The sequence below is a fragment of the Pleurodeles waltl genome, chromosome 4_2, assembly GCF_031143425.1.
Source record: "Pleurodeles waltl isolate 20211129_DDA chromosome 4_2, aPleWal1.hap1.20221129, whole genome shotgun sequence".
Classification (NCBI taxonomy): Eukaryota; Metazoa; Chordata; class Amphibia; order Caudata; family Salamandridae; genus Pleurodeles; species Pleurodeles waltl.
The window spans coordinates 1,007,118,283-1,007,139,865 of record NC_090443.1 but is presented as its reverse complement, the minus strand read 5'-3'; the positions used below and the strand labels follow the sequence as shown (position 1 = coordinate 1,007,139,865).

General features: G+C 47.5%; 1 protein-coding gene across 2 annotated transcripts in view; it reads right to left on the bottom strand.

Moving 5' to 3' along the window:
* The window catches only part of DMAP1 (DNA methyltransferase 1 associated protein 1), a 462,196-nt gene that overhangs the window by 203,650 nt on the left and 236,963 nt on the right, over positions 1 to 21,583 (bottom strand). For both annotated transcript variants that reach the window (XM_069232858.1, XM_069232859.1), the window contains exon 9: positions 5,560 to 5,631. In XM_069232858.1, the coding sequence (XP_069088959.1) occupies positions 5,560 to 5,631 (72 nt within the window). The remainder of the gene's footprint in view (positions 1 to 5,559; positions 5,632 to 21,583) is intronic.

The window sequence follows — 21,583 nt, the reverse complement described above, 5'->3', positions numbered from 1 at the left end:
ACCCTGCACCCGCAGCCCCCAGGACCTGAAGGACCGGACTTTCACTGGAGAAGTGACCCCCAGGAGTCCCTCTCCCTTGCCCAAGTGGAGGTTTCCCCGAGGAATCCCCCCCCTTGCCTGCCTGCAGCGCTGAAGAGATCCCGAGATCTCTCATAAACTAACATTGCGAACCCGACGCTTGTTTCTACACTGCACCCGGCCGCCCCCGCGCCGCTGAGGGTGAAATTTCTGTGTGGACCTGTGTCCCCCCCGGTGCCCTACAAAACCCCCCTGGTCTGCCCTCCGAAGACGCGGGTACTTACCTGCAAGCAGACCGGAACCGGGGCACCCCCTTCTCTCCATTCTAGCCTATGTGTTTTGGGCACCACTTTGAACTCTGCACCTGACCGGCCCTGAGCTGCTGGTGTGGTGACTTTGGGGTTGCTCTGAACCCCCAACGGTGGGCTACCTTGGACCAAGAACTAAGCCCTGTAAGTGTCTTACTTACCTGGTTAACCTAACAAATACTTACCTCCCCTAGGAACTGTGAAAATTGCACTAAGTGTCCACTTTTAAAACAGCTATTTGTGAATAACTTGAAAAGTATACATGCAATTTTGATGATTTGAAGTTCCTAAAGTACTTACCTGCAATACCTTTCGAATGAGATATTACATGTAGAATTTGAACCTGTGGTTCTTAAAATAAACTAAGAAAAGATATTTTTCTATACAAAAACCTATTGGCTGGATTTGTCTCTGAGTGTGTGTACCTCATTTATTGTCTATGTGTATGTACAACAAATGCTTAACACTACTCCTTGGATAAGCCTACTGCTCGACCACACTACCACAAAATAGAGCATTAGTATTATCTCTTTTTGCCACTATCTTACCTCTAAGGGGAACCCTTGGACTCTGTGCATACTATTCCTCACTTTGAAATAGTGCATACAGAGCCAACTTCCTACAGTCTGCATGGTGCTCTTCGTTACAGCCTTGTAATTTGTCAAGGCACGCCTGGCATCATTTCCCTCTGTGTGGAGCAGGGATCCAGCACTAATTGATGTAACTTAATTAGTGCCTGTCTGCTGCTCCTGACATGATCACGGTTCTATTTGTTGTTTTTAACTTTGAGTGCCCCTCAAACAGAAGACTTGTGACTGGCAAAAACATTCCCAGAAGGCACAAAATTGTAAAGCTTTATTTTTTAAAGCTAACTTTCTTTTTTGCCAAGTCATCTTTTTTCATTTTCTACTTGTGTTTTCTTTTGATTTTGCTCATGGGCGCGGATGTCAAAAGATGACAATTAACTTGTTTGAAATATGCAAGACCTATTGCATTGCAAATGCTTGTTGTGTTTGTGGACGTAGAAATACAAGATATTGATCATCATAAGGCTGATTGAAAGGCTGTGATAATGAAAGAGGAGCCTCTGTAGAAGGATCGTGGGAAAGAATCTTGCATGGCATAGAGTATGAATCAAAGAAGAATGGGCATTTTGTGTGAGACATGGAGGTATGTTTTTCAACAGTAACAGGTATAAAAGGTAAGTGGCTGGTGACGCATCAGACAGGATGTACGGATTGGGGGGTCCACTGGTGATTAGTAATACTGGAGAGTGCCTCGATGCAGGAACCAGCTTTGACATCTTATGGTGCTTCTTGCTCCACATCGACCCAGACAGACCTCCTCCTCAATAATGAACATGTCAGAACTGAAAATGTAGATAGATTCTACTTCTATCAGGAGTGGTGTGAATGGTAATGACTGCAGTGCCTCGTTTTCCTTGGTCACTTCTTGTTGGGTAGGGTTGGTTCGAGTAGGTGGCCCGGTTGCAGAGGATGAGGCATCTTCCCTGGCTGTCCTGCTGCATTCTTAGCTAGTTTTTGTGGATTAGGGGCCTTCCAGTCTTCCTCTAAGGTGGACTTCCTCCCAATAATGAAATGTCTTCTCTGACGGTTTTTGACAAAATGCACAATCCTTACTGGAATGCGGGGCTAGTAGAGGGAATAGACTCAAGCTTGAGAGTTTTATATATAATCTACCCACCTCCCCAGAAATGTTGGAGGACAGGAACTAGTTTGATCTCACAAAGAGGATGGACTTATCACCAAATGGTAGTCGACGATGCCCAAAAGTAAGAAAAAAAAAAAAAGAATCAAAGAAACACAATTCCGGACCCAACCACTAGCGAGATGGCAGAACAGATGCAATACTAAATTAATCCTACAAGTAAGTAATCATTTTATTGTGCAGCATAGATCCTTTGCTGGATTCACATGCTGTGCATTTATTTTGTAGCAGTATTTGTCCCCTTGGTGGGATTTGAAATGTGCTCGAGTTTGTAAACAGCTGTTGTAGCATTTTCTGTTCCACCGGTGCTTTCTTGTTTGTGGATGTCTACACAGTAGTGTTTTGTGGAGGTGTGTGTGGATGACCATGTCGCTGCCATGCAGATGTCACTGATGGGCATATTTGCTAGGAAGGCAGGGTTACTCCCTTTTTGCTAGTGGAATGCGCCCGGGGCCACGTAAGAAAAGGTATTCCTGCCTTTGAATAACAGATTCCATCGGGAAATGGTCCCTTCATTACTGGGACTCCCTTGGTTACCCTTGTAAAGGAAATGAAACATTGGTTCCCCTTTCTCAGTGTCTTTGTCTCCTGTAAGTAGTACATATGTGCTCTCTCCATGTCCAAGGGATGAAGTGCCTTCTCAGCCTCAGTTTTTGGATTCTGGAAGAAGGCCGATAGTCAGATATTCAGGTTGATGCAGAATTGTAACACTGCATTTGGTGGGAACTGGGAGCTTCTTCTTAATACCACCTTATCCTTGTGGATTTGCAGGTAGCACTCCAGGGTAGTGAGCGCTTGCAGTACACTCACTCTGCATGATTACATGATTTTTATTAAGAAAGCTGTCCTTAGAGTCAGGAATCTTATTTCTGCATCATGCATAGCCTCAAAAGGTTCTGTCATCAGCTATGTGAGTACAATGTTTAAGGTCCGCATTGGTATCTGTGCACTCTTGGTGGTGCTACCATTTTTGATCCCTCTAGGAATTGCTTCATCACCAGGACGGTGAAGAAGCTATTTCCGTTGTTCCTCTGGGGTATGCAGCTACAGCCGCATGGCGTACTTTCATAGACGGGTAGGTCAAGTCGGTGTCCAGCAAGCGGGTGAAGTATGTTAGTAACATGCTGTCCTCTGTTCTTGACTTTAACTTGTTGTGATCCTTGCACCACTGCATGTACCTGACCTACCTAGCTATATAGCACTACCGTGTGCTTGGTCTCCTTCCTTCCCGGAGGATTTCTATTGATCTGGGAGGGGAAAGGGCAGGGGTGGGCGAGGGCAGCAACATTAGATGTCCGAACGCCTGGTGTTCAGGAGCCATGATGCTATGTTGAGCGAGGCTGGTTCTGTGTGACATACCATCCCGTTCTGCATCCTTAATAAATCTTGTGATGCCCACAAGGGGTGTGATCAGTCCTTTGGATATCTTTAGTAGATCTGGAAACCACGTATGTCTGGCCCATTGCAGGGCAATGAGTATGAGTGTCAACTCTGGCTGTATGACTTAGTCCACAACTCTTTGGCTCAGGAGTAAGTGGAAAGGTGTAACGAAATGTCCCTGACCAGTTAATCAACGGTGCATTCTGTCATGTTGAATAACACATAAGGCAGCAGATGATTTTAAAAAGAACAAGCGTTTAGTCTAAGTAGGTCAGCACTGTGTCCTTAGTAGCCGCTCCAAGCTCAGAGAGCAAGACAACTGTCTAATCATGGCACTCCCACTGTATACCAGCATGCAGATAGAACAAGCAAAATAAAATAATCTACAGTATAAACATTCTACTGTAATACAAACTAACATTACATATCACATCTTTCCCCTTCACCACCCAAAAACAAACTAAACACAAAAACGATAATAACATTAAGGTGGTAAGCCTCTCCTTAAGCAGGAGCCACTCTATCAATAATTTCAATATTAGCGTCAGCAGCGATTAACTTATCAGCATCACCCCCTTGTACATTTGTCCCTACAGGTGGTCCCATACCTGCTCCTGACAGTCATGGTTTTCAGTGGGGACACTGTTTCCTTGTACACTCGAAAAAGCAATTTGAAGAATTTGTCAAATGACAAACACGGGAGCGGAGCTCTCGATCGGCATTTAAAGGAGCGGAAAGAAACTAATGTTGATGCTCAGAGGCGGCGCATATATGCAGTGCCACTTGTGGGTGTGCGGGAGCACTGCTGTGAAAACTTACGGATCCAGTCTGCCCCTTGGGAAATATTCTAAAGATTAATAATATGCTGATAGGAGTACCCCTCTGAAAAGAAGCATCTTTTCCGTAGCATCATAACTGGATGCTAAATCTTTGAAAATGAATTTTGCCCTGCTTCCCCTTCACCGAACAAGTTAATGGGGCTCAAAAAGCAGCAGTACAGTTCGTTTTGCCATAATTCTTAAATGTGGCAGCGGTCAAAATAATATGTTCAAAATGTAGCTCAGATTCAATTAATCTTTAAGACTGATAGAGGACAATAGTCGATGTTAAGTAAGGGGCGATGGTGGGCGATATATGAAAGACAGAAGGGGAAGGGAGCCGGTGTGCATTTCTCGAAGCATCCTGTCCCAACAGAAAACAAAGAACATTACATATCCAAAAGGCGTCTCGATGGGAGACAAGATGGCAGATTAGGCCTGAAGTACAAATACTCTCTTGAAACAAACTGGTGCTTTTAGAGCACTAATTATTTTACACGAATAATGAAACAAACTATTTTTATAACAGAGAGTATCATTACCTCTAATTTATTTCAATTACATTTAAATATGTAGCTTTTTTATCACCAGCTGCAGACAAGTGCCAAACTGAGATCAGAGGTTGCTGTGCCATAAGACTGATGCTTTATCTCACTGCTGAGGCCCAACAATTCCAAAACAGGGCTGGAGTTACATAAATTTCTTTTAAGAGGGGGAGTTCTTCGTAATTCAGGGACTGGAGTACATGCGAGGGATTAAGGCTATTTCACAATTAGATGGCCGATTTTTATAATGGTACAGATTATCTACTTAGATTGTCTAAAGGAAATGTAATACTATGCGCAGTATAATAATCAGTTATGATTAATTGCATTTCCTTCTATCACTTGTATGCCATTGAAGACCTAAGCCCACGCCCTGTTCGTCAACTAGGGCTATTAACAACAACTGAGCAAAATTATCACCTCTTTAATGCCTAAATACACCTATCATCAGGTGAAAGGCGATAAATTAACTGAAGGCAAAACGTTTGACCGGTTATTCAACTATTCTTTTTTTAAACTATTGATGACAGTGGATCCTGTGCAAGTGAGGCAAATCCATGGTTATCAGATCGTTACCATCCAACAATTGCAGTGGAGTGGGTAATTTCTTAGAGCACATCAGTAACTTGTACCTCTTTGTGGATCTTTTCCTTACCCTTCACAACCTGCCACTAGAAAGGTAAACATGAACACACACAGCCTCATTTCCAAACACACTGGGGGAAACCAAATACAATAAACATTCCTGATAAGGGGACTTACCCTCTGGCTGCGAAGTGTAACACCAGCAGATTTGAAGTCCGGGAACTTAATGCCTGCAGTCTCAGGAAGGGACTGAAAGATAAAGGGAAGGAGATAGATAAAGGAGATAAGTAAAGAGGATACACAAGCAAGCATCAGCAACTGAGATCCAAAAACAACCTGTACGAATGAATGAAACCCAAAATGCAGAAATTCGCACTCGAGGCACTACAGAGAATGTTCCTTTCAAGCCTAATGAAAAGACCACTTTCTATATGTTTAATGGTAAATGAAATAAATATTACGTTTATATTAAAAACATTTTAAAAATTGATTTTTTATATTTATTCCTGTATCTCACTGAATAGTAAAAATCACTAAATACTGAAATTGTTTTAATGCGGAGACAAAACACTCTGTAGCTTTCTTTTCAATTTAAAATGTTATCTTAGTTGGTAATGGTGTCCTTTTTCAACAAAACAAACAGAATTGTGATTTGTGTTCTAAACTGTGAAGGATGCTGCAATGCAGGAGAGCTGGAACAGTGGTACAAGTGCTAAGGGTAAAATACCCTGCAACCAATATGCAAAAAGGTGTATTATAAACAAGACAGGTGCAATAGAAGAGAGAGAAGCAGAAAAAAGGGATACCGTTTAAGTCAGTTCTGGGCAGCATCCTAACTAGGCATACTTGTTTATCAGTGGTGTCCCAGAAACAGCACTGAAATCCAACTGGATAATAAAGCTATTCCCATTAGAAACCAGCCACTCCAGAAATAGTGATGTGGGCCACTCCAGGCTTACTGCAGAAGGTCGGGTGTGGTTACTTCGTTTTACGAAAGCAGTAGGTTCAGAAGCATTCACATACTGGTTTCTTGCACATACAACACCGCCAATGTGGCTTTTGCTGTGTGGTGCATGTTTGTACTGCTGCGTTCTTTTTTTTCTTTTTTTTCTCCATTGGCGTTTATGACCATTTGGGTTTAAACCCATCCTTCTGTGACAGCAGACGTATGCCCTAGAAATCCTTCAACGCAGTCAGATCTTCAGATTTTTATTTTTTTGGGATGACAGTGATCTCTTGAGATGACTTTGTAAATACACCTCTACTGGTGGAGGTGGTGAGTCGCATGTGAAACCAGAAAATTCCTCCAAGCTGCAAAACTATTCCTACCGGTGAGTAACCATTTTGTTTTGCAGCGTAAATCGTTTCTAGATTCACATGCTGTACATAGATTACAGAGCAGTTTTCTTTTGTGTGGGTTGGTTGGGTTATTTGGAGTGTGTATTTGTAAACAAATATTTCAGTGCTCTTTGTCCCACTTCTGCTTCGCTGTTGATCTGCATGTCCACGCAGTAATGTTTTGTGAGAGTATGTATCGATGATCATGTAGCTGCTACGCAAATGTCTTAACGCTACACTGCCTTTTTACCTTGTTGAATGCGCCTTTGGCCTGTCAGGGTTACCCCACCTGCGTTGCAACAATATTATGTTGTTTGTACTACCCACCTTGCAGTTGTTCCCTTGGTGAATGGGAGGCCTTTCCTAGAAAGTGTGAAGGATACAAAGAATTATTCTCCTTTCCTGAAGGTTCTTTGTTCTCTCCAAATTATACAGACTTGCCCTTCGTACTTCTAATATGTGCAATGCTCTCTCCGCTTGCATTTTAAGCTGTTGAAAGAAGGCCGATAGGTGGACTGCTGGATTAATATGGAATTCTGATACCACTTTTGGGACAAATCTTGGGTTTGTTCTCACCTTGTTCCTATGTATCCGTAGGTATGGCTCTTGAGTGGTGAGTGCTTGTATCATGCTTACTCTCCTTAGCGAGGTGACAGCGATAAGAAAGGCCTTTTTGAGGGTTAGAAACCACATTTGTGCAATCTGCATTGGTTCAAAGGGTGACAGCATAAGCTGTGTGAGCTCCACATTCAGGTTCCATTTAGGCACTGGCACGCTTCTTGGGGGTGCTATTTTCTTCACTCCTTCGAGGTAGCACTTCACCACTGGTGTGGTGAAGAAACCTCTATCCATTGTGCCTTTGAGTATGCTACAATGAGTGCAAAGTGGGCATCGACAGAGGCATAGCAGAGTTGTTTGCCTAGAAGATGTGTCAAGTATCTAATGACAGAGGCCTCTTGTATCCAGTCTGGTTTTTTCCCACCCAGTTACACCCTAGTTGGAACCTCTTCCATTTATTGCGGTAACATTTTCTTGTTGTTGGCTACCTTGCTTCTTATAAGAACTCCAGTACCCATCTTGTCACCTTGAGGTGCCCAAATTTTAAGTCCTCAGGAGCCATGCTGCCAGGTTACGGGTGTTTGGTTTCAGAGCCAACACTTGTCCCTCTTGTATTGTAAAGAGGTCTCAGGCTATGGGTAGTATGTACGCCCTTCTTGATATTTCAATGTCATCAGTGAATCATGTCAGTCGAGCCCGAGCCAGTGAGGGGCTATCAGGATCTGGTTGACCTGTTCCTGTATGCACTTTTCCATTAGTTTTGTAACATTCCCCCCCCCCCCCAGATCTGGAAGATCTGTCTTGACACTTCTGTAGTAAGATGGCCTGGTGTGTGGTGGACACCTATGGTGTTTGCACCGTATACCAGGTCCAGGCAACCCCCTATTAGTTAGTAAGACAGTGTCTAGGAAGCCAGGGCACTCTAGTGGTAACTGTGGTGAGCAGCCAAAACGTATCTAGGAGGAGTGCTAAGCACTTGCAATACCACAGCAGACACACAGCAACTTATAACACCTGAAAGGAACCACACAGTGTTGCAAACATAAAGGTACTTTATTACAGTAACACTCAACCAGACTACTTATAGGCAGTCGGCGAACTGGAGGCAAGTACACACTAGATATACACAGTAATTATCAGGAATTAGCATATAGGAATACCAAGCATTGGCAAAAATTTGTGAAAAATAGTTCGGCCCCTGGGCTGGGAGACGGCGGGCGGGAGACGGTAACAGTGGAATGCGAAGTGAAGTCCCCCACCCAAGGATGTGAAGTAGTTAGAGGGGAGCTGGGAGAACTCTGGACCCCAAGAGGTGAGTAACTAGGTGACCCTCAGCGACCAGGAGAGCAGAGGTAAGTACCTGGCCTTCCCACAGACTAACAACAGGACTTCGAAAGAGGAAGCTTGCAAGACCAGGACCAGTCTGGTGGAACCCAATGATGGATTACAGAAAAAAAGGACCTGAAAAATAAAGGGGCAGAGTCCAGCCCACACAGGAGTGTCCAGACTGGGCAGGAGCCACTACACCCACCCTTCTGTGGATGAAGAGCCGGGTCAACGGGGAAAGAAGATCAGCCGTGGAGTCAAAAAGCTGCAGAGAGGTCCATGGAGTCATGCAGATGATGTCCCACGCCGGTTGCCGGGTTGCAGATGGTCAGTGGTCATGAGGACCACCAACAAGCCTTAGCAAATGCAAGTTGCAGCAGAAGCAGATTTGCAGGGAAGAAGAGAACCAGCAAGGCCCAGGAGACTCGGGACTGACCCTCAGCAGTCAGGGAGAGTCAGCAGAAGCAGTTGCAGCCCCCACGGGCAGCCCCCTGGCAGTAGGCACAGTAAGTTGCAGTGAGGCCTAATCAGCACACCTGGAGAGGACTCCCACGTCGCTGGAGCAGCGGAGGAGAGACTGTCCTTGGAAGGAAGAAGTGCTCGAGGCCAGGGCTACTTAGAGCCTGAAGATCCCTCAGAGCAGGAGTCAATAACCCTTGGGTGCTGCAGGGGGTCACAGTGCACAGGGGTACTCTCCTCCAAGGAGAGGCAAGGGCTCACCGTCTCCCAAGTCGAACAGTAGGTAGTGGGGACCAAGGGGCTCAATCAGACCCACCACCTGTGTTGGAAATTCTCCCTAGAGCCAGATGTCAGAAGATCCCAGCAGCCGGTCGTGGGGCCTTAGGTGCCTGCGGATGCAGGGGAGGGACTCCTTCATTTCAAGGGAGATTCCTTCTTGTTTCTTTGGTGCAGCTGAAGTCTTGACGACCTCAGAGGATGCACAGCCATGGAAATGTTGCAAATGCTGAAAGGAGCCGAAGAAACAATGTTGCAAGTCAAGGTCGTCTTAGGAGCTGCAAGCTTCTTTGGTTCCTTAAGAGTCCAGCAGCGGTTCCTGGTGGAGCTTTGCAATACAAACCTGGGGACCCACCTGCAAGGGAGTCCCTAAATAGCCTTAACAGGGGGCTTGGTCACTCTGCAGAGTGACCATCTATCAGAGGGGGTCACTGACGTCAGTCACCTGTCCTGATTAACCAGATGCTCCCAGGGGCCTCTGCACATCTTGTTTTCAAGTGGCAGAATCAAGTGGCCACCTGGAGGAGCTCTGGGCACTAACCCTGGGGTGGTGATGGAGATGGGAGTGGTCATTCCCCGTTCCTTTGTTTGCTTTCGTGCCAGAGCAGGGATCGGGGGTCCCTGGACTGGTGCAAACCAGATTATGGAAGGAGGGCACCAAATGTGCCCTTCAAAGCAAGCCGGTGACATGGGGAGGATATCCCTTCCCAGCATGGCAACATCTATTTTCAAGGGAGAGAGTGTTGCCTCACTCTCCCACAGGAAATCCTTTGTTCTGTCTTCCCCTCTTTCAGCTCGTCAAGCAGTATAAGGGCAGAAACCTGTCTAAAGGGCTGCAGCAGTGCGGGCTACCCACAAACCCTCAAAGACTGGTAGTAGCAATAGTGGGGGGTCTTCTAAGGAGCCCCCAGAGTGCCTCGAATCATGCCATCAATACTGGCATTACTATTGGGATATGATTCCAATATGTTTGACACCAAACAAGCATAGGTTCAGAGTTGCCATTATGTAGCTGGACCACAGGTAGTGACCAGTACAAGGGTAAAATTGCCTCCCCACACGTACAAAGTCCAGTGCATTGGAGCTGGAGTTCATAGGGGAACCTCTGCTCATGCAGGGATGCCCTCACACACAGGAGCCTACACCCTGCCCTCTGGGCTAGGAGGACCTACTAAAGGGGTGACTTACAGTGACCTGGTGCAGTGAAAGGGCGCATGCACCTTTTCACGCAGACTGCAATAGCAGGCTTGCAGAGACAGTTTGTATGGGCTCCCATGGGTGGCATAATACATGCTGCAGCCAATGGGGGGGACCCCTGGTGTACTAATTCTCAGGGTACCCAAGTACAATATATACTTGTGACTTACAGGGGTGCACCAGTATGTCAATTGTGGGGGTGTAAAGGGTCCCAAAGCAACCAAATTTGGAGGCGAGAGCACAATCACTGGGGTCCTGGTTAGCAGGATCCCAGTAAAAACAGTCTAAACACACTGATACACGGGCAGAAAGTTGGGGTAACGATGCCAAAGAGTGACTTTCCCACAGATATTACAAAACATACTGAATACAGTTGTTCATAATGAGCACAAGAAGATAAGTACAAGGAATGTTGGGCGTGTAAATATTCAATAAGAATATTAAGCATGTGCATGCTGTGCTCAGATCATGTTTACACTGTTACTTAATGCCAGTAGCATTTATCGCTTACAAATATGGATGCTGCGTGTTATGTTCAATGCACAGGGCTGAAACCAGCAGCCAGGAAGAGCGCAAAGGAAGAAACAGCCAAGCACAGGTAGACTGCTCTAGTGGAGGCTGCTGACAGATGCTAGGTACTGGTATGGGGAGACTACAAGTGATAAACACTGGTTTAAGCTAATAATGAAAGGCACACACTTGGAAGGCTAAAGGTAAAGGGCACCAACAGGGACACACCTAAACACCAATACCTCAGCAATCAAATGTGTTGGCAATGTGAATGTGTGTTAAGCTCTTGCTTTTTTATCAAACCGACTAAAATTAATAGCCCACTGCGATCTAAATGCCTCACAATTACCCCTTAGGCAACAATGAGCTAATAGTTACTGCTCATCGGCTAAAAACATGGGTGTAGGAATGTAAGGAAATGCCTCCTTGGCATGGTTGCCCCCTGACTTTTTGCCTTTGCTGATGCTATGTTTACAATTGAAAGTGTGCTGAGGCCTGCTAACCAGGCCCCAGCACCAGTGTTCTTTCCCTAACCTGTACTTTTGTATCCACAATTGGCAGACCCTGGCATCCAGATAAGTCCCTTGTAACTGGTACTTCTAGTACCAAGGGCCCTGATGCCAAGGAAGGTCTCTAAGGGCTGCAGCATGTCTTATGCCACCCTGGAGACCTCTCACTCAGCACAGACACACTGCTTGCCAGCTTGTGTGTGCTAGTGAGGACAAAACGAGTAAGTCGACATGGCACTCCCCTCAGGGTGCCATGCCAGCCTCTCACTGCCTATGCAGTATAGGTAAGACACCCCTCTAGCAGGCCTTACAGCCCTAAGGCAGGGTGCACTATACCATAGGTGAGGGTACCAGTGCATGAGCATGGTACCCCTACAGTGTCTAAACAAAACCTTAGACATTGTAAGTGCAGGGTAGCCATAAGAGTATATGGTCTGGGAGTCTGTCAAAACACGAACTCCACAGCACCATAATGGCTACACTGAAAACTGGGAAGTTTGGTATCAAACTTCTCAGCACAATAAATGCACACTGATGCCAGTGTACATTTTATTGTAAAATACACCCCAGAGGGCACCTTAGAGGTGCCCCCTGAAACTTAACCGACTATCTGTGTAGGCTGACTAGTTTTAGCAGCCTGCCACAAACCGAGACATGTTGCTGGCCCCATGGGGAGAGTGCCTTTGTCACTCTGAGGCCAGTAACAAAGCCTGCACTGGGTGGAGATGCTAACACCTCTCCCAGGCAGGAATTGTCACACCTGGCGGTGAGCCTCAAAGGCTCACCTCCTTTGTGCCAACCCAGCAGGACACTCCAGCTAGTGGAGTTGCCCGCCCCCTCCGGCCAGGCCCCACTTTTGGCGGCAAGGCCGGAGAAAATACTGAGAATAACAAGGAGGAGTCACTGGCCAGTCAGGACAGCCCCTAAGGTGTCCTGAGCTGAGGTGACTCTAACTTTTAGAAATCCTCCATCTTGCAGATGGAGGATTCCCCCAATAGGGTTAGGATTGTGACCCCCTCCCCTTGGGAGGAGGCACAAAGAGGGTGTACCCACCCTCAGGGCTAGTAGCCATTGGCTACTAACCCCCCAGACCTAAACACGCCCTTAAATTTAGTATTTAAGGGCTACCCTGAACCCTAGAAAATTAGATTCCTGCAAACTACAAGAAGAAGGACTGCCTAGCTGAAAACCCCTGCAGAGGAAGACCAGAAGACGACAACTGCCTTGGCTCCAGAAACTCACCGGCCTGTCTCCTGCCTTCCAAAGATCCTGCTCCAGCGACGCCTTCCAAAGGGACCAGCGACCTCGACATCCTCTGAGGACTGCCCCTGCTTCGAAAAGACAAGAAACTCCCGAGGACAGCGGACCTGCTCCAAGAAAAGCTGCAACTTTGTTTCCAGCAGCTGTAAAGAACCCTGCAAGCTCCCCGCAAGAAGCGTGAGACTTGCAACACTGCACCCGGCGACCCCGACTCGGCTGGTGGCGATCCAATACCTCAGGAGGGACCCCAGGACTACTCTAAGACTGTGAGTACAAAAACCTGTCCCCCCTGAGCCCCCACAGCGCCGCCTGCAGAGGGAATCCCGAGGCTTCCCCTGACCGCGACTCTTTGAATCCTAAGTCCCGACACCTGGGAGAGACCCTGCACCCGCAGCCCCCAGGACCTGAAGGACCGGACTTTCACTGGAGGAGTGACCCCCAGGAGTCCCTCTCCCTTGACCAAGTGGAGGTTTCCCCGAGGAACCCCCCCCTTGCCTGCCTGCAGCGCTGAAGAGATCCCTAGATCTCCCATTGACTTCCATTACAAACCCGACGCTTGTTTCTACACTGCACCCGGCCGCCCCCGCGCTGCTGAGGGTGAAATTTCTGTGTGGGCTTGTGTCCCCCCCGGTGCCCTACAAAACCCCCCCTGGTCTGCCCTCCGAAGACGCGGGTACTTACCTGCAAGCAGACCGGAACCGGGGCACCCCCTTCTCTCCATTCTAGCCTATGTGTTTTGGGCACCACTTTGAACTCTGCACCTGACCGGCCCTGAGCTGCTGGTGTGGTGACTTTGGGGTTGCTCTGAACCCCCAACGGTGGGCTACCTTGGACCAAGAACTAAGCCCTGTAAGTGTCTTACTTACCTGGTTAACCTAACAAATACTTACCTCCCCTAGGAACTGTGAAAATTGCACTAAGTGTCCACTTTTAAAACAGCTATTTGTGAATAACTTGAAAAGTATACATGCAATTTTGATGATTTGAAGTTCCTAAAGTACTTACCTGCAATACCTTTCGAATTAGATATTACATGTAGAATTTGAACCTGTGGTTCTTAAAATAAACTAAGAAAAGATATTTTTCTATATAAAAACCTATTGGCTGGATTTGTCTCTGAGTGTGTGTACCTCATTTATTGTCTATGTGTATGTACAACAAATGCTTAACACTACTCCTTGGATAAGCCTACTGCTCGACCACACTACCACAAAATAGAGCATTAGTATTATCTATTTTTACCACTATTTTACCTCTAAGGGGAACCCTTGGACTCTGTGCATGCTATTCCTTACTTTGAAATAGCACATACAGAGCCAACTTCCTACATTGGTGGATCAGCGGTGGGGTACAAGACTTTGCATTTGCTGGACTACTCAGCCAATACCTGATCACACGACAAATTCCAAAATTGTCATTAGAAATTGATTTTTGCAATTTGAAAAGTTTTCTAAATTCTTAAAAGACCTGCTAAGGCCTTGTGTTAGATCCTGTTTAGCATTTCTTTTAGAGTTTAAAAGTTTGTAAAAGTTTGAATTAGATTCTAGAACCAGTTGTAGATTCTTAAAAAGTATTCCAACTTTTAGAAGCAAAATGTCTAGCACAGATGTGACTGTGGTGGAACTCGACACCACACCTTACCTCCATCTTAAGATGAGGGAGCTAAGGTCACTCTGTAAAATAAAGAAAATAACAATGGGCCCCAAACCTACCAAAATACAGCTCCAGGAGCTTTTGGCAGAGTTTGAAAAGGCCAACCCCTCTGAGGGTGGCAACTCAGAGGAAGAGGATAGTGACTTGGAGGAAAATTCCCCCCTACCAATCCTATCTAGGGAGAACAGGGTCCCTCAAACCCTGACTCCAAAAATAATAGTCAGAGATGCTGGTTCCCTCACAGGAGAGACCAACACCTCTGAAATCACTGAGGATAGCCCCAGTGAAGAGGACATCCAGTTAGCCAGGATGGCCAAAAGATTGGCTTTGGAAAGACAGATCCTAGCCATAGAAAGGGAAAGACAAGAGATGGGCCTAGGACCCATCAATGGTGGCAGCAATATAAATAGGGTCAGAGATTCTCCTGACATGTTAAAAATCCCCAAAGGGATTGTGACAAAATTTGAAGATGGTGATGACATCACCAAGTGGTTCACAGCTTTTGAGAGGGCTTGTGTAACCAGAAAAGTGAACAGATCTCACTGGGGTGCTCTCCTTTGGGAAATGTTCACTGGAAAGTGTAGGGATAGACTCCTCACACTCTCTGGAAAAGATGCAGAATCTTATGACCTCATGAAGGGTACCCTGATTGAGGGCTTTGGGTTCTCCACTGAGGAGTACAGGATTAGGTTCAGGGGGGCTCAAAAATCCTCGAGCCAGACCTGGGTTGACTTTGTTGACTACTCAGTGAAAACACTAGATGGTTGGATTCAAGGCAGTGGTGTAAGTAATTATGATGGGCTGTACAATTTATTTGTGAAAGAACACCTGTTAAGTAATTGTTTCAATGATAAACTGCATCAGCATCTGGTAGACCTAGGACCAATTTCTCCCCAAGAATTGGGAAAGAAGGCGGACCATTGGGTCAAGACAAGGGTGTCCAAGACTTCAACAGGGGGTGACCAAAAGAAAGGGGTCACAAAGACTCCCCAGGGGAAGGGTGATGAGACAACCAAAACTAAAAATAGTAAAGAGTCTTCTACAGGCCCCCAAAAACCTGCACAGGAGGGTGGGCCCAGAGCCTCTTCACAAAACAATGGGTACAAGGGTAAAAACTTTGATCCCAAAAAGGCCTGGTGTCATAGCTGTAAACAGCATGGACACCAAACTGGAGACAAGGCCTGTCCCAAGAAAGGTTCCACTCCAAACTCCCATCCAGGTAACACTGGTATGGCTAGTCTCCAAGTGGGATCAACAGTGTGCCCAGAGCAAATCAGGGTCCACACTGAAGCTACTCTAGTTTCTGAGGGTGGGGTGGATTTAGCCACACTAGCTGTCTGGCCGCCTAACATGCAAAAATACAGACAGCAACTCTTAATTAATGGGACTAGAATAGAGGGCCTGAGGGATACAGGTGCCAGTGTCACCATGGTGACAGAGAAACTGGTTTCCCCTGGCCAATACCTGACTGGAAAAACTTACACAGTCACCAACGCTGACAATCAGAGAAAAGTACATCCCATGGCAATGGTTACTTTAGAATGGGGAGGGGTCAATGGCCTGAAACAGGTGGTGGTCTCCTCAAATATCCCAGTGGACTGTCTGCTTGGAAATGACCTGGAGTCCTCAGCATGGGCTGAGGTAGAACTAAAAACCCATGCAGCAATGCTGGGTATCCCTGAACTGGTGTGTGTGAAAACAAGAGCACAATGCAAGGCACAGGGTGAACAAGTAGAGCTGGAGTCTGGAAGAATGGCCCAGCCTACCAAGAGAACAGGAAAGTCAGTTGGGAAACCAACTGCAACACAGCAAAAGAAAAGGAACCTCTCTTCTCAGGAAGAAGTTCTGCCCTCGGAGGGAACTGAGCCTTTGGAGCTTGAACCTTATCAGGTTGAGCTCTTAGGCCCAGGGGGACCCTCAAGGGAGGAGCTGTGTAAGGGACAAGAAACCTGTCCCTCTCTTGAAGGCCTTAGGCAGCAAGCTGCTGAAGAGTCCAAAGGCAAGAAAAATGGAACGCATAGGGTCTATTGGGAAGATGGACTCCTGTACACTGAGGCCAGAGACCCCAAACCTGGTGCCACTAGGAGAGTGGTAGTGCCTCAGCTGTTCAGGAAGTTCATCCTAACATTGGCCCATGACATTCCCCTTGCTGGACATTTGGGACAAACCAAGACGTGGGAGAGGTTAGTCAACCACTTCTACTGGCCCAATATGTCCAACATGGTTAAGGAGTTTTGCCTCTCCTGCCCCACCTGTCAAGCCAGTGGTAAGACAGGTGGGCATCCAAAGGCCCCCCTCATTCCACTTCCAGTGGTGGGGGTTCCCTTTGAAAGAGTGGGTGTGGACATAGTTGGTCCACTAGAACCTCCCACAGCCTCAGGAAATATGTATATCCTGGTAGTAGTGGATCATGCTACCAGGTATCCTGAAGCTATTCCCCTTAGGTCGACTACTGCCCCTGCAGTAGCCAAGGCCCTCATTGGTATCTTTACCAGAGTGGGTTTCCCTAAGGAGGTGGTGTCTGACAGAGGTACCAACTTCATGTCAGCATACCTAAAGCACATGTGGAATGAGTGTGGAGTGACTTATAAATTCACTACACCATACCATCCACAAACTAATGGCTTGGTTGAGAGATTCAACAAGACATTAAAAGGCATGATCATGGGGCTCCCAGAAAAGCTCAAAAGGAGATGGGATGTCCTCTTGCCATGTCTGCTTTTCGCTTACAGAGAGGTGCCACAGAAGGGAGTAGGATTCTCACCCTTTGAACTTCTGTTTGGTCATCCTGTAAGGGGACCACTTGCTCTTGTTAAAGAAGGCTGGGAGAGACCTCTCCATGAGCCAAAACAAGACATAGTGGACTATGTACTTGGCCTTCGCTCTAGAATGGCAGAGTACATGGAAAAGGCAACCAAAAACCTTGAGGCCAGCCAACAGCTCCAGAAGTTTTGGTATGACCAAAAGGCTGCACTGGTTGACTTCCAACCAGGGCAGAAAGTCTGGGTTCTGGAGCCTGTGGCTCCCAGGGCACTCCAGGACAAATGGAGTGGCCCTTACCCAGTACTAGAGAGGAAGAGTCAGGTCACCTACTTGGTGGACCTGGGCACAAGCAGGAGCCCCAAGAGGGTGATCCATGTAAACCGCCTTAAGCTCTTCCACGACAGGGCTGATGTCAATCTGTTGATGGTAACAGATGAGGATCAGGAGGCAGAGAGTGAACCTCTCCCTGACCTTCTGTCATCAGACCCAAAAGATGGTACAGTAGATGGAGTGATCTACTCAGACACCCTCTCTGGCCAACAGCAAGCTGATTGTAGGAGAGTCCTACAACAGTTTCCTGAACTCTTCTCCTTAACCCCTGGTCAGACACACCTGTGTACCCATGATGTGGACACAGGAGACAGCATGCCTGTCAAGAACAAAATCTTTAGACAATCTGACCATGTTAAAGAAAGCATCAAGGTGGAAGTCCACAAGATGCTGGAATTGGGAGTAATTGAGCGCTCTGACAGCCCCTGGGCTAGCCCAGTGGTCTTAGTCCCCAAACCTCACACCAAAGATGGAAAGAAAGAGATGAGGTTTTGTGTGGACTACAGAGGGCTCAATTCTGTCACCAAGACAGATGCTCATCCAATTCCAAGAGCTGATGAGCTCATTGATAAATTAGGTGCTGCCAAATTTCTAAGTACCTTTGACTTGACAGCAGGGTACTGGCAAATAAAAATGGCACCTGGAGCAAAAGAAAAGACAGCATTCTCCACACCTGATGGGCATTATCAGTTTACTGTTATGCCCTTTGGTTTAAAGAAAGCCCCTGCCACCTTCCAAAGGTTGGTGAATCAAGTCCTTGCTGGCTTGGAGTCCTTTAGCACAGCTTATCTTGATGATATTGCTGTCTTTAGCTCCACCTGGCAGGATCACCTGGTCCACCTGAGGAAGGTTTTGAAGGCTCTGCAATCTGCAGGCCTCTCTATCAAGGCATCCAAATGCCAGATAGGGCAGGGAACTGTGGTTTACTTGGGACACCTTGTAGGTGGAGGCCAAGTTCAGCCACTCCAACCCAAGATCCAGACTATTCTGGACTGGGTAGCTCCAAAAACCCAGACTCAAGTCAGGGCATTCCTTGGCTTGACTGGGTATTACAGGAGGTTTGTGAAGGGATATGGATCCATTGTGACAGCCCTCACTGAACTCACCTCCAAGAAAATGCCCAAGAAAGTAAACTGGACTGTGGAATGCCAACAGGCCTTTGACACCCTGAAACAGGCAATGTGCTCAGCACCAGTTCTCAAAGCTCCAGATTATTCTAAGCAGTTCATTGTGCAGACTGACGCCTCTGAACATGGGATAGGGGCAGTTTTGTCCCAAACAAATGATGATGGCCTTGACCAGCCTGTTGCTTTCATTAGCAGGAGGTTACTCCCCAGGGAGCAGCGTTGGAGTGCCATTGAGAGGGAGGCCTTTGCTGTGGTTTGGTCCCTGAAGAAGCTGAGACCATACCTCTTTGGGACTCACTTCCTAGTTCAAACTGACCACAGACCTCTCAAATGGCTGATGCAAATGAAAGGTGAAAATCCTAAACTGTTGAGGTGGTCCATCTCCCTACAGGGAATGGACTTTATAGTGGAACACAGACCTGGGACTGCCCATGCCAATGCAGATGGCCTTTCCAGGTTCTTCCACTTAGAAAATGAAGACTCTCTTGGGAAAGGTTAGTCTCATCCTCTTTCGTTTGGGGGGGGGGTTGTGTAAGGAAATGCCTCCTTGGCATGGTTGCCCCCTGACTTTTTGCCTTTGCTGATGCTATGTTTACAATTGAAAGTGTGCTGAGGCCTGCTAACCAGGCCCCAGCACCAGTGTTCTTTCCCAAACCTGTACTTTTGTATCCACAATTGGCAGACCCTGGCATCCAGATAAGTCCCTTGTAACTGGTACTTCTAGTACCAAGGGCCCTGATGCCAAGGAAGGTCTCTAAGGGCTGCAGCATGTCTTATGCCACCCTGGAGACCTCTCACTCAGCACAGACACACTGCTTGCCAGCTTGTGTGTGCTAGTGAGGACAAAACGAGTAAGTCGACATGGCACTCCCCTCAGGGTGCCATGCCAGCCTCTCACTGCCTATGCAGTATAGGTAAGACACCCCTCTAGCAGGCCTTACAGCCCTAAGGCAGGGTGCACTATACCATAGGTGAGGGTACCAGTGCATGAGCATGGTACCCCTACAGTGTCTAAACAAAACCTTAGACATTGTAAGTGCAGGGTAGCCATAAGAGTATATGGTCTGGGAGTCTGTCAAAACACGAACTCCACAGCACCATAATGGCTACACTGAAAACTGGGAAGTTTGGTATCAAACTTCTCAGCACAATAAATGCACACTGATGCCAGTGTACATTTTATTGTAAAATACACCACAGAGGGCACCTTAGAGGTGCCCCCTGAAACTTAACCGACTATCTGTGTAGGCTGACTAGTTTGAGCAGCCTGCCACAAACCGAGACATGTTGCTGGCCCCATGGGGAGAGTGCCTTTGTCACTCTGAGGCCAGTAACAAAGCCTGCACTGGGTGGAGATGCTAACACCTCTCCCAGGCAGGAATTGTCACACCTGGCGGTGAGCCTCAAAGGCTCACCTCCTTTGTGCCAACCCAGCAGGACACTCCAGCTAGTGGAGTTGCCCGCCCCCTCCGGCCAGGCCCCACTTTTGGCGGCAAGGCCGGAGAAAATAATGAGAATAACAAGGAGGAGTCACTGGCCAGTCAGGACAGCCCCTAAGGTGTCCTGAGCTGAGGTGACTCTAACTTTTAGAAATCCTCCATCTTGCAGATGGAGGATTCCCCCAATAGGGTTAGGATTGTGACCCCCTCCCCTTGGGAGGAGGCACAAAGAGGGTATACCCACCCTCAGGGCTAGTAGCCATTGGCTACTAACCCCCCAGACCTAAACACGCCCTTAAATTTAGTATTTAAGGGCTACCCTGAACCCTAGAAAATTAGATTCCTGCAAACTACAAGAAGAAGGACTGCCTAGCTGAAAACCCCTGCAGAGGAAGACCAGAAGACGACAACTGCCTTGGCTCCAGAAACTCACCGGCCTGTCTCCTGCCTTCCAAAGATCCTGCTCCAGCGACGCCTTCCAAAGGGACCAGCGACCTCGACATCCTCTGAGGACTGCCCCTGCTTCGAAAAGACAAGAAACTCCCGAGGACAGCGGACCTGCTCCAAGAAAAGCTGCAACTTTGTTTCCAGCAGCTGTAAAGAACCCTGCAAGCTCCCCGCAAGAAGCGTGAGACTTGCAACACTGCACCCGGCGACCCCGACTCGGCTGGTGGCGATCCAATACCTCAGGAGGGACCCCAGGACTACTCTAAGACTGGGAGTACAAAAACCTGTCCCCCCTGAGCCCCCACAGCGCCGCCTGCAGAGGGAATCCCGAGGCTTCCCCTGACCGCGACTCTTTGAATCCTAAGTCCCGACACCTGGGAGAGACCCTGCACCCGCAGCCCCCAGGACCTGAAGGACCGGACTTTCACTGGAGGAGTGACCCCCAGGAGTCCCTCTCCCTTGACCAAGTGGAGGTTTCCCCGAGGAACCCCCCCCCTTGCCTGCCTGCAGCGCTGAAGAGATCCCTAGATCTCCCATTGACTTCCATTACAAACCCGACGCTTGTTTCTACACTGCACCCGGCCGCCCCCGCGCTGCTGAGGGTGAAATTTCTGTGTGGGCTTGTGTCCCCCCCGGTGCCCTACAAAACCCCCCCTGGTCTGCCCTCCGAAGACGCGGGTACTTACCTGCAAGCAGACCGGAACCGGGGCACCCCCTTCTCTCCATTCTAGCCTATGTGTTTTGGGCACCACTTTGAACTCTGCACCTGACCGGCCCTGAGCTGCTGGTGTGGTGACTTTGGGGTTGCTCTGAACCCCCAACGGTGGGCTACCTTGGACCAAGAACTAAGCCCTGTAAGTGTCTTACTTACCTGGTTAACCTAACAAATACTTACCTCCCCTAGGAACTGTGAAAATTGCACTAAGTGTCCACTTTTAAAACAGCTATTTGTGAATAACTTGAAAAGTATACATGCAATTTTGATGATTTGAAGTTCCTAAAGTACTTA